The sequence below is a fragment of the Xenopus laevis genome, chromosome 5L (genome assembly GCF_017654675.1).
Source record: "Xenopus laevis strain J_2021 chromosome 5L, Xenopus_laevis_v10.1, whole genome shotgun sequence".
Lineage (NCBI taxonomy): Eukaryota > Metazoa > Chordata > Amphibia > Anura > Pipidae > Xenopus > Xenopus laevis.
This window is the reverse complement of record NC_054379.1, coordinates 99322626-99336311: the sequence shown is the minus strand read 5'-3', so window position 1 is coordinate 99336311 and position 13686 is coordinate 99322626. Positions and strand designations below refer to the sequence as shown.

Below are 13686 nucleotides of genomic sequence, written 5' to 3'. Positions count from 1 at the left end.
TTGAATTCATTTAAAGAAGATAACATAATGTCATGTGTTACCTGACGTAGCCCATAAATCATGTCATGGTTAGTTTGGTGTTTTCATTTGCGCTCTCTATAGTTCTAGGAAGGTATTTACAAATGCCATACAGCACATGCTCCCCCTGCTGCAAAATGATTCCACTGCAAGATCATTTCTTTCTCAGACATGGGCCAACACGCTTTATAGTAATAGCATGACGTAGGAAAGCCTAATTACAGTGTGTCATGCTTAGAAATTGTACCTTGTGCCAATTGCTGCACAAACAAAAACACTTACAGTATATCCTGAAGTCAAACCCAAAAGTTGATTTATGTCTCTGCATTGTTTGATAAGTTTGGGAAGCTGGGGCTGTGCATTATCTATCATCAGCAAACGCTGGTCATTTTGTGATGTTTATGTATTATTAATGTTGCTTGGCAGAGGTAAGGCAATCATGGCAGACATAACAAGCAGCATCAGGGCACAGATCATAACAGATCTCAACTTACAAAAATTGCAGTCTTGGCACCACTACACATTTACACAAGAGAAAACTGTTCAGTAATGTAACTAACATGTTCTGGCTTCCAACAGACTGTCATTCCGCAAAACAAGTAATCAAGGGCCCCTATGTTCTCTGCTTTTAATGGGGACATAAAAACTCAACATAAAAACTGGCTTTGCATAATGAAAGTAAATGGAAAACACATTTTCAATAGTTTTAAAGTTATTTGTTAATGTAAATGAAAGCAGTATATCCCTGTGTGTTATACTCATGATAATGTAGCAGAAGCAAGCAGATTAATAGACCTAGAGGAAAACTCAGTTTTCCTCCAATCAGAGAACAAAAAGGGAAAAACAAATACAGATAAAACAATGCTTATCTGGAATCCCTGATATCCAGAAATATCCACTTTCTCTAATAATAAAACGAGACCCTGTACTTTATGCTGCATGAATCCATATTGGTGTTAAAACAATCCTTTTGGGTTTATTTACTGCTTTATTTATGTTTAGCAGACTTAAGGTAGGATGATCCAAATTACCAAAAGATTTCTTATGCAGAAATCCCCAGGTTCCAGGTATTCTGGATAATAAACCCCATATCTGTATTACTTTCAGTTACAATTACATTCACAAATACCTTGAAAACCATTTCAGTTGTCATTAATGTATATTGGAATACTGCAGTACTCATCATTTCATTTCATTATACCAAAAACAGTTTTTTTTTGCTAAAAGACCCCTTTAAACACATGCCTGTTCTGTACAGAATTCAGACTCGTGTACATCTGGAATCTGCCAAGTACATTTAGCCCAAAAAGAGAAAGGAATGCAGCACCTACATGTGCAGGGGACAAACATTCATGTGCATTTTAGAAAGACACAACTATAACTTAGGCAATTTCTTTGCCAGGGAAAAATGAAATACAACCTTTCAAATTAAACGTGTAAAAAAACCTTTGTTTTGATAAAAGGGCCCATTGGGAATATAGGTATAGCAAACAAATAATAAATGCTCTGGTGATATTTGGCTGCCATACATGTTACTTTCTGTCCCAAATGGTTTGGTCCATTAGTTTCCTTTGCACAAAGGTGAATTCCTGTAGTTGATGTTGCAGTCTGTACCCCCACATAGTGATGCTGCTGCTTCAGCACCCACAGCACCCATATAACAGCACCCATACAGCACCTATATAACAGCACCCATGTAGCAGCACCAATATAACAGCACAGCAGCGCCTGGGTAAGTAAATCCTTACCATCATCCAGGAGGCGCAAGGCATGAACAAAGGAAGGGTCCAAACTGTCTTTCTCTGCCATCAGCTCCGGTAAGTATTTCTCCTCTTCCATAGTAAGAGCGTCTCAGCGCTCAGTCCTGTGCAACGCCCTTGATATGCCAAGTCCTGGCGCTTATCAGATGCAGTAGTAGAACTGGCACAGCCAACAAGCACCTGCCTCGCCAATAAGCCTTGCGATTAAAGCACACAGCAGCAGCGGCAGTAGCAGTAGCATACAAGATGAAAGCGACACTTGTGCCCTATTCTGTCCCAGTGCAGCGCGGCACACAGGCGGCCTACGGGGGAGAAGCTGCCACCAGTCCCGCCCCCTACTCGGGCAACGGGAGTTTTTTTTTTAAAAAGAGAGAGAGGAAAACCGGATTGGTCGGGTTGTCTCGTCACGTCGACGGATTGCCACGAAATGAATGAGCTGCGGTGCAACGGGAGCTGTCCGACGTATGCAGCGCTAAGTGGCTCCAAGGGAGATAGGGTGACAGTGGAAGGCTGCTCATGGATGGACACACAGGTGTAGCTGCTGGAGGATTAGAGGAAACACTTGCATAACTCTGCCAGGCAATTATCTCCCAGCTTGTCCCATCACACTGCGAGTAGCTGACTGCGATTTAATAGCAGAGAGTTGCTCGCTGCTCCTCACATGGACTTGTACTCCAGTCTCCAGGCAAATGCCATTTCTGCCAGGGTTGGGGCAAGGTATTTTAGCATCCTATTCAAGGGCTTCAATTAGTCCCCCCCCCACCTGGTCCTGCATTAACATTTCCCACCTTACCATTCATATTGACCCCTGTACCTCTACCAGCAGCCATCATATTGCGCTATGTACCTGTGCCTGCACCTATCATATTGCCCCCAGTTTTACATGTGCTAACGGCAGTCAATTCCTCAGAATGTCCCAAACCCCAAATCTGTACCTGTGCCAGTATAAGCCAAAACATCCATAATATTGTTACCCCCCAATCTGTGCCTATGCCAGAACCATCTTTAAAAAAAACATAATATTGCCCCTAATTTGTACCTATGCCAGGAGGAGCCAAACATCCATCATATTGCCCCAAACATCTGTGCACATGTGCCAGCAGCCACCATATTGCCCCATATACCTGAGCCAGCAGCAGCCAATCCCTCATATTGCCCCCAATCTGTACCCGTGCCAACAGCAGCCAAAAAATATGTACTTGTGACAGCAGCAGCCAAAAATCAATCACATTGGCTGTGTGTACCTGTGCCCGCAGCAGCAGCAAAAAATCCATCATATTGCCCCCAAATATGTATCTGTGCCAGCAGCCAGGCCCGGATTTGTGGAGAGGCCACCAAGGCCCGGGCCTAAAAGATTTTAGGGGGCGGAATGCTGCCCAACCACACCCACATTAGTTCAGAAATACTATGAGATACAATGTTTTTTAATTGCTCCAGTCCAGATGATATAAATTTGAGTTAATAAAAGGAAGGGGACGCAGGGCGATGAATGACAGTGGGCCTAGGGGTGCCCGCTATGTAAATCCGGCCCTGCCAGCAGTAGCAGCCAAATATCCATTATATGGCCCCTAATCACCTGTATACCAGATTGCTTCTGCCTGCAGTAAGAATCACGGGCAAGAGGGGGTTGGAACAGGCGGTTTAGTACACAGGATATTTTGGTGCATATGAGATGTTTTCTGTACACAGTGATATAGTATTCTCTCAGCAGATCCGTTGTTCCTTAAAAACGTGCATATTCAATATTTTATCATATATTGTAAATAACAATAAGATTATTACATAGTATATTAAGGGACTCCAATATAACTAAAATTCTTCAGCATTGGATGGATTATTTTATAATACACAAGAGCCATGAATATCCTGTAAATTATATCCTTATAAACGGTGCTTAGTGGTATCATCAGTTATAGTCGGAGCTTAGTGATGTTATTTCTATCACATGACTCACTGAAACGTGTGCATTACAATAACTACAGTACTCCCTGTTGCAAAATATGAGGATATTAGAAGTCACCTCGGAGTTCCATGACCTGTGTTTTTAAATGGTCATGGAACTCCTCGGCAATTTATAATACATTGTTACAAGAGGGGAGGGCCAGATTTACACAGTGGGCACCCCTAGGCCCACTGCCGTTTATCACCCCCTAGATTGTCACATGACTAACTGAAACAATATCCAATGTAAAATGAATGTACCCCCTGTGTTACAATACGGGGATATTAGAGGTCACCTTTTGTAAAATATAAGGATATTATAAGTTACCGAGGAGTTTCATGACCATATGAAAACACGAGGCCGAAGGCCGAGTGTTTTTATACAGGTCATGGAACTCCGAGGTAACTTCTAATATCCTCATATTTTACAACTGGGGGTACTTTATTTATTATAATACACAAATTTTGGTGAGTCATGTGACAGAAATGACATCAGAACTCACCGTTTATAACTGATGACATCAGAACTCACCGTTTATAAGGATATAATTTACAGGATATTCATGGCTTTTGTGTATTATATATATATATATATAACAGTGGTGCTTGGTGATTTCTAATCTCCTTTTCTATTTTCACAGTGGGGTTTACATTATTCCCCATATAATAACAAATAAGGAAGTCGGTGGTTTTGGATAAAATAAACTGAATTATTATTATTATTATTATTATTATTATTAATAATAATAATAATAATAATAATAATGCAGCTCTGTATTTAATTTTCACTTCCACACACCCTACTCATGCCTCAATCTAGCCACCCATGTAAGAGTAACTGCAGGAACACAACACATCTGCCCCATATGACATAAAACATACCAGATTTGGCCAGGAGCAGTACCCTAAAGCAACCAATAAGACGCTTGTTTTTAAATTGGTGACAGTCAATGCTACCTGTTTGGCTGAGCCCTGATGAGTTTCTGCACAGATAATATTAATCATTAAATCTGACAAAATATTTTAATAAACTGAATTATGTATTAAAAATGGTGTACTCATATTTGGTCAACTGCATTCATACATCAAAAACAAGAATTACTGAGAGAGCCCTTGAGAATCAATTTAGTAATTATATGTTCCTATGTTAGATGTATTCCTGGCCTGTAATTGTAGTTGAAAGAATTTATTAGCTTGTCCCTTTCTGCACTAATGGTTTTGTCTAATGAAACATTGCAGTAGAACTCCATCTTGCAAAGTTCTTCACAACTCTGTTAAAGGGGATGTTTACCTTTCAGTTAACTTATATACAATACTCCAATAATTGATTCACTTTTACCTGCTTTGGGGTTTACAGATATTTCAGAGCCTTTCTTTTAAAGGGGTTGCTCACCTTTGAGTATACATTTAGTATGAGTGACATTCTGAGACAATTTGCAATTAGTTTTCATTTGGAGTTATTTAGCTTTTTATTCAGCAGCTCTCCGGTTTGTAATCTCCAAATTACCCTAGCAACCATGCATTGATTTGAATAAGAAACTGGAATATAAATAGGAGAAGGCCTCTATAGAAGGATGAGTAATAAAACTTTTAACTTTTGGGGGCCCATTTACTTAGTTCGAGTGAAGGAATAGAAGAAAAAAAACTTCGAATTTTGAATGTTTTTTTTGGCTACGTCGACCATCGAATGGGCTACTTCGACCTTTGACTACGACTTCGAATCAAACGATTCGAACTAAAAATCATTCGACTATTCGACCATTCGATAGTCGAAGTACTGTCTCTTTAAAAAAAAACTTCGACCCCATAGTTCGCCACCTAAAACCAACCGAAGTCAATGTTAGCCTATGGGGAAGGTCCCCATAGGCTTTGCTAGCTTTTTTAGGTCGAAGAAAAATCATTTGATCGATGGATTAAAATCCTTCGAAACGAACGATTCGAAGGATTTAATTGTGTATCTAACGATTTTTCCTTCGATCGTTCGATCTAACGAATTGCGGTAAATCCTTCGACTTCGATATTCGAAGTCGAAGGATTTCAATTTACCAGTCGAATATCGAGGGTTAATTAACCCTCGATATTCGACCTTAAGTAAATTTGCCCCTTGATGTCAGACCGATGCACTGTATTTAAGAGGTGCCAGAGAGCAGGTCAAAATTCAAATATCTTCTGGATTAGGGATAATCCTCAAAATGCCAGTTTTGGTTTAACCTGATTAGAAAGTTTTATGTTTCCCAACTATCAAATGTACTGTAGAGCAACATTTCTGTGCAGATTCATAGTGTATTCCTTTAGTGGACGTGACTGAGCCCCTTGCTTTTTTGAAGGGTCAGGTTTGACTGCTTTTAGAATTGAATCCAAGGGAGGCCATCCTCCTCTTTAGATGTAGAAGAGTATCATCTAGATTCCGGGCTACAGGGTACCCCCATAAAAACACACATGATTTGGCAGAAAGTTCCTATAGAAGGAATACTGTACATGGCAAGCAGCTTTATAACCATAAGGAACTAGTGTGAAATGGAAAATGACATGGTCTTTTTTTAGACTAGCTGCAAAAAGACTAAACTTCTAGACATTTGGCTAAGATAACTCAATGTGCCTCACCCCATTTAAATCACTCATTATAATCCACTTTGTCATATATTTTTTTTTAATATCAGTGCTGTAACCAATGTTGTGCCGTGGTGCTTCATTTCATGCAAGCTGTGAGATATCAATATGAGTTTCTGTATTTCTATTGCAGAAAAAAAATATATAAAAACATTAGTGTGGTCATATAATAAAGGGGCACAAGGCAAAGAAAATCTGTAATGAGTTATAGATCCAAGAGGTGAAAGGACTCCCCCCTGAACCTTCTAGCATCTCATTGCTATGTCTGAAATAGTTCCATTTTATGAATTCCTATTGCAAGAAATTTGAGCGTGTTCATTATAAGGAATAGGCCAACCTCGTCATAAATTTCCTTTGCCTGACATTTTAGCAAGGCTATTTCTCTCTAAACTAAAAACATGATTCCTGCAGTAGTTCATTTTTTTCCGACAGTATAGGCATCCCGTTTTTTATGATTTTATAAATGCAGTTTTTCATTGTTGGTAATCCTCTATTGCCATTAAATGTATTGTAAATGAAAAGGTGAAATATGTAATATACCGTATTTGCTTTTGAGCAGATTTCAAAATAGGTATAGTTGCACTATGACTTGTGTGCTGAGGGAACAAGGCTTTGTGTAGTCCTATTACACCCTGCAATAGCTAGCCAAGGGCACCCAATTTCAGACAAGTGGTTTCTTTGCTGCAGGCTTACTGAGCACAACCTCTGCCTTAATTCTACTCAAACATATTGTTTTCATTTGCTGAATATACAATGTGGGCTTCACTGCTAAAAAAAAACTATACAACATGCTGAATTCACAGTGCTATACGTTCAGCTATTGTAATTGACTTATCCTGCATATTTCCCTTTGTGTTAATGTAATACAGGTATGTGATCCATTACCTGGAAAACCGTTATTGGGAAAGCACTGAATTATGGGTAGGCCATCTCCCATAGACTTAATTTTAATCAAAACATTAAAATTTCTAAAAATGATTTCCTTTTTGCTCTGTAATAATAAACCAATATCTTGTACCTGATCCCAACTAAGATATAATTAATCCTTATCAGAGGCAAAAACAATCTTATTGGGTTTACTTAATGTTTAAATGATATTTTAATAGACAAGCTATGGAGATCCAAATAACGGAAAGATCCGTTATCCCGAAAACCCCAGCATGGGACCTCTTATCCAGAATGGTCGGGCCCTGGGGTTTTCCGGAAGAAATTAAAGCAAAGAAACAGTAATTTAATAAAATGTAATGGAAAACTGAGATCAAATGTTTGGCTTCTTAAAAATGACTACCAAAATAATTTGAGATGGCTGTTTGCTATAGAATCTTTCTAAAAGGTGTACAAACCTTTGTAAATGGCAGGATAGACCTTGATTGTTCTTTCTATGCTAAATTGAAAACTAAAGTACCTGTACAATTATAAGCAAGCTCCCAAATCTGAACCTTTCCTATTTTATATATAGTAAGTAATGCCATGCAGCACAGTATAGGAAGGGTTGCCACCTGATCGTTCTTCACCCAGACAGCCTGGTTTTCGGATAGTTATCTGGGTGAAATCGCCTGTCTGGAATTATAAATTAGGAAATCCGGTCAGGCCAATCAGGGATCACCACATCATAACCCTGCCCCTGGAGTCACAAAGCCCATCCTGATGTCACCAGACCCACCCCCTGCCCAATCAGCAGAAGTTGGTAACCCCAACTATAGGGATCATTTATGCATTAATAAAATTCTCAAATTGCTTTGACAGAATTCAGGCGCAATTGTGCTAAAATCCAGTTGACAAAATTTCTGCTCTCAAAATGATTTTTTAAATGCCATGATAGTTATCATGTGGGTAGAAGCTTAAAAAGAAATCAACAAGACACAACCAATGATAGATAAATGGAGTAGAACTTACACATTTTCAGTGGTTTTAAGGTTATTTGCAGGGCCGGAACTGATAGTAGGCAGAGTAGGCACTTGCTTAGAGTGCAAAAGCTGGGGGGGCACAAGGCACATACCACCTCTGTCGCCTACCCCATGTCTGGTCCCCTCTCTCCAACTGTTTGTGTTATTTGCCCATGCACTTGCGTTGATGTGCGTATGTGCGCCGTGAGCAGCAGCTCGCGACTGGCCAGGTTGCCTGGTTATTTGTAAACAACTGCTATTATAGTAGTAACATAGTAAGTAAGGTTGAAAAAAGACACATGTCCATCAAGTTCAACCTTTTTTTTTTTTTAACTACCTATCTGCCATTTGATGCAGAGGAAGGCAAAAAAACAGACTAGTCCCTGGATCAACTCGGACTATGAGCTATTTCCCATAACCCTGTATTCCCTTACTTGCTAAACACCATCCAACCCCTTCTTAAAGCTATCTAATGTATCAGCCTGTACAACTGATTCAGGGAGAGAATTCCACATTTTCACAGCTCTCACTGTAAAAAACCCCTTCCGAATATTTAGGCGGAACCTCTTTTCTTCTAATCGGAATGGATGACCTCGTGTCAGCTGGAAAGACCTACTGGTAAATAAAGCATTAGAGAGATTATTATATGATCCCCTTATATATTTATACATAGTCATCATATCACCCCTTAAGTGCCTCTTCTCCAGCGTGAACATCCCCAATTTGGCCAGTCTTTCCTCATAGCTAAGATTTTCAATACCTTTTACCAGCTTAGTTGCCCATCTCTGTACCCTCTCTAATAGAATAATGTCCTGTTTGAGTGATGGAGACCAAAACTGTACTGCATATTCTAGATGGGGCCTTACAAGTGCTCTATACAGTGGAAGAATGACCCCCTCCTCCCTTGACTCTATGCCCCTTTTAATACAGCTCAAGACCGTATTTGCCCTTGATGCTGCCGACTGGCATTGCTTGCTACAGCCAAGTTTATCATCTACAAGGACTCCAAGGTCCTTTTCCATAATGGATTTGCCTAGTGCAGTCCCATTAAGGGTATAAGTGGCTTGGATATTTTTACATCCCAGGTGCATGACTTTACATTTATCAACATTGAATCTCATTTGCCACTTAGCTGCCCAGATTGCCAGTTTATTAAGATCATGTTGCAAGGATGCCACATCCTGGATGGAATTAATTGGGCTGGATAATTTTGTGTCATCTGCAAACACTGATAAATTAGTTACAACACCCACCCCTAAGTCATTAATGAACAAGTTAAATAAAAGTGGACCCAATACTGAGCCCTGAGGGACCCCACTAAGAACCTTACTCCAAGTAGAGAATGTCCCATTAACAACCACCCTCTGTACCTGATCCTGTAGCCAGTTTTCTATACACGTGCAAACGACTTCATTAAGCCCAACAGACCTTAGTTTAGAAAGCAGTCGTTTGTGGGGCACAGTATCAAACGCTTTGGCAAAATCCAAATAGATCACATATACTGCCCCCCCACTGTCCAGAATCTTACTTACCACATCATAAAATGCAATCAAATTCGTCTGACATGACCTATCCTTCATAAAGCCATGCTGATTGTTGCTCATAATGCCATTCATTAGGACAAAATTTTGAATGTGATCCCTTAACAAGCCTTCAAATAATTTGCCCACCACAGATGTCAATCTTATTGGCCTATAATTGCCAGGCTGAGATTGTAATCCCTTTTTAAATATTGGAATAACATCAGCTTTTCTCCAATCCATAGGCACCAAACCAGATGACAGTGAATCTGAGAAAATCAGAAATAAGGGCTGAACTAAGCTCTCTTAGAACCCGGGGGTGTATGTCATCAGGCCCTGGAGCCTTGTTTACATTAATTTGTATTACAACTTTTTGAATCATATCCTGAGTCAGCCACTGACGAGATTGAGCTGAACAATTAGTAGTATCTCTCTGTTGCTTTCTTTTCTCTGCTCTATTGGCTTTGATTTTTTAAACTTTACTTTTTTTTGAGTTTTCCATAGGTTATGACAATAATGTTTCTGTACAGGTATGGGACCTGTTATCCAGAATGTTCAGACCCTGGCATTTTCCGGATAAGAGATCTTTCTGTAATTTGGATCTCTATACCTTAAGCCTACTAGAAAATCATGTAACCATGAAATAAACCCAGTAAACTAGTTTTGCTTCAAATAAAGTCTTAGTTTAGACCAAGTACAAGGTAATGTTTAATTATTACAGAGAAAAAGCAAATCATTTTTAAAAAATTTGATAAAATGGAGTCTATGGGAGATGGCTGTCCTGTTATTTGGAGCTTTCTGAATAACGGTTTTCCGGATACCTATACAAAGATAGCAAAGGAATCACAAACTTGTTCCCATCATACTTTTGAAATATATCTATTTTGTGAATCTACATATGCAATAAACTCTATTGAAGAAGCCTTGGTGCAGAAAAAAAAAGAGTCAGGAAGGGGAGGGGAGAAGGAAGGAGGGGAAGGAAGTAGAGGAAAGGGTGGTTTTGACTTCTGAAACTACTGTATGTAGCTGAAACCAACTAACAGACCTGTGAAGACTTATGCAAGGTTACATTTACAAATAACTTTATAACAAATTACATTTTCAAAGAATTTATATTAGAAAGTTGCTTAGAAATACAATTTCTCGCATTAGGCAAATATATATGTTGGTGCTTACATCCCCTTTACTATGGAAGCGCACAGGCTACAGTATATACTGTAAAAGTACTGGGGCAGAATAAAAACAACTGAAAGTCCTTGTTCCTGCATCCTGTTTCTGAGCTCTAAACCTTATTCTGCCTGTATCCCTAGTTTATTTTAATCTTCTATTGGCTCCTAATTCCTGGTCATTACCTGCTAACTTAGCCTTATTGTGACTGCATTATTTGCCCTTGTTTATTGTTACTTTTAAATTTAAGCCTCACTTGTTTTCTTCACCAGGGTTGGACTGGGCTGACGAGACAACAGGAAAAAACACGGTGAGCCACGTCAGTCCAGACTTGATCCACACAGCCTGCCCTCCAAAAAACTCCACCCCCGTCTGATGCACACCGATACGTTATGGCAGGGGGCCCTGATGTGACAGCCCCGGTGGGTCCAGACCCCTCCCCCCAGTCCGACACTGTTCATCACAGTCTTGTCTCCATTGCAGAGCTGTGGCTCCCAGGATGCCCCCTAGGTTTAGGGTGCTGCTCAATTTTTAGTAACTTAAGAAAAGGTTTTTTTAATGGTAGTCAATAAACAGTTCGGTTTGATATCCTTACTTAGACTAGAAATAGCTGGTTGATTAACATGGGTTACTAGACCAAGAAAAACATTTGCCCAAATGAATTCATAACTTTTGTCTATATATTTTAATCAAACCAAGTGCAACCTATTGCTCTCTTTTGTCAGATCATCACTTTTCCTTAGTTCATTGTTTATTCCTACCTACAGCAACAAATGCTGCTTAGTGCCCTTTGAATATACAACAATAACATTTAACAGCATGTATCTGCTGATACAATCAGCTAATATCCCACGAGTAAACGTTTATGTTTTTTTAATGGGGTTGATCCAAAGAACGCAGTCATGACACAGCATGCTAAGGCTTAATGGAGAGTGGCTTATTATTATTAAGCCATTTGTTTATTTGGTTTCTAATACAGAGTTTCTATAAAACATAATCAGAATAAGTTCATTTTACTAAGCACTGCATAATAAATCTAAGCACTGACTTAAAGTAAACACTGTGTTTTTAACATTACAAGCAATGAAGGAGACAGTTATATGCACAATTATATTCAAAGGCCAAGATATTATATAATTGCTCATTAATGACCAAGTGTGCAAAAAAGATTTGTTTTGGCTAGTCAATTATAAGGGTCAGGCCACACGAGCAGATTCGGGGAGATTAGTCGCCCCAGCGACAAATCGCCTCTTTTTGGGGGCGACAATCTCCCTTCCCCCTGCCCTCCGCTGGCTAAAATGAAAGTCGTCTGCAGCAATTCACATGCGGCGCTTGGGGAAGGCAGTTCGGGGAGATTGTCGCCCCGAAGAAGAGGCGACTAATCTTCCCAAATCTGCTCGTGTGGCCTGATCCTTACTGGTAAAGCCTCTGAGTAATAGTTTTCATCATTATTGGGATATTTTACTGACCAGAGGTGACAAATATTGACTATATTCTGCAAAATCTGTCAGGATACTTTGTATAAGACCTTGCAGCTCTAATAGTGTCTGTGCAGTCTCTAATACATTCCTGCTGGATGTATGTGCATTTCTTATACAGGTATGGGGCCTATTATCCAGAATTCTCAGGACCTGGGGATTTTCAGATAACAGATCTTTCCATAATGTGGATCTTCATAACTGAAGTCTACTAGAAAATCATTTGAACATTAAATAAACCCAATAGACTGGGTTTACTTCCAATAAGGATTAATTATATCTTAGTTTAGATCAAGTACAAGGTAATGTTATATTACAGAGAAAAGGGAAATAACTTTGGATAAAATGTAGTCTATGGGAGACATCCTTTCCGTAATTCACAGGTTTCTGGATAATGGATTTCCGTATAACTGAGCCCATACCTCTACCACATTATATAGGAGGCAGCACATGATAGACCATGGGCATTCATGTAAACACCTTGTATTAGCTTGGCTGACAAATTCCTGAAACCATGATGTACTGAGTCAAGAAACAAGATGCATTGAAGTCAATGGGCGTTTTTTCACCACTCCATTTCTCTTGCACAATAGGCATTGGCGTCTAGGGGCATTTTGAGGATACAATGGACCTTTTTTCACACAAATGCATCTAAATGCCTTGGAAACAATTTTCTTTTCTTGTAGCAAAACTGCATTGGAGTCAATGGGGGTTGTTTTGGTGTTTTCTTTTCACTGCAAAACTTTTCTGCGGTTTTGAAAAAAACATTTTTTGTTTGCGAATCACAGAATTTCATCACTAATCCATGCCTGGAGAAAAATGCTGCTCATTACTACCAGCGTGTCATTCCACAGGTACAAAAAATACAAATAGAAAAAAGGAGGGTTGTGGGTGCACACCTGAGGCCAATTTCAAAAAGTCTAATTCCCTGTCTCAATAATTCAAGTAAATATGCAAGTGCATGTAGTTTTGAAACAGGGTTTTTTAGTTACAAAGTTATGATCATAAAATTGATAAGCCACCATACCATGTCAAGGTAAACCCCATAAGGTGGTCCCTAACTTGTTTACCTTTAATCATAGTAAAATAGGTATCTTACCTCTCTGCTTACATGCACTAGCATATTTACTTGAATTATTGAGACAGGGAATAAGACTTTTTGAAATTGGCCTCAGGTGTGCACCCACAACCCTCCTTTTTTGTCATTCCACAGGTGCTATGAGAAGGGCGTCAGTTTGGTAGGATTGTACATACACCTACTCAAGGCAGGTTTTAAATACAGGGTTAACTTGCTCTCCAGAGTGCT

The 13686-nt window shown here is 39.4% G+C and overlaps 1 protein-coding gene and 1 long non-coding RNA gene across 5 annotated transcripts in view; one reads left to right on the top strand and one right to left on the bottom strand.

Annotated features, from left to right (window-relative positions):
- Positions 1-2356, bottom strand: part of khdrbs2.L (KH domain containing, RNA binding, signal transduction associated 2 L homeolog) — a 141882-nt gene extending 139526 nt beyond the window's left edge. For 3 of the 4 annotated variants that reach the window (XR_005961313.1, XR_005961314.1, XR_005961315.1), the window contains exon 1: positions 1767-2356. Coding sequence is in view for 1 of the 4 variants with exons in the window: in XM_041563158.1 (XP_041419092.1) it covers positions 1767-1857 (91 nt within the window). In the remaining 3 variants the exon portion in view is untranslated. The remainder of the gene's footprint in view (positions 1-1766) is intronic. The other variant, XM_041563158.1, reaches the window with a different exon arrangement.
- On the top strand, positions 1749-11496 carry LOC121393756. The gene is made up of 2 exons (XR_005961316.1): positions 1749-1835; positions 11175-11496. It is a non-coding gene; the product is annotated as an uncharacterized LOC121393756 (long non-coding RNA).
- Positions 11497-13686: the final 2190 nt, after the last annotated feature.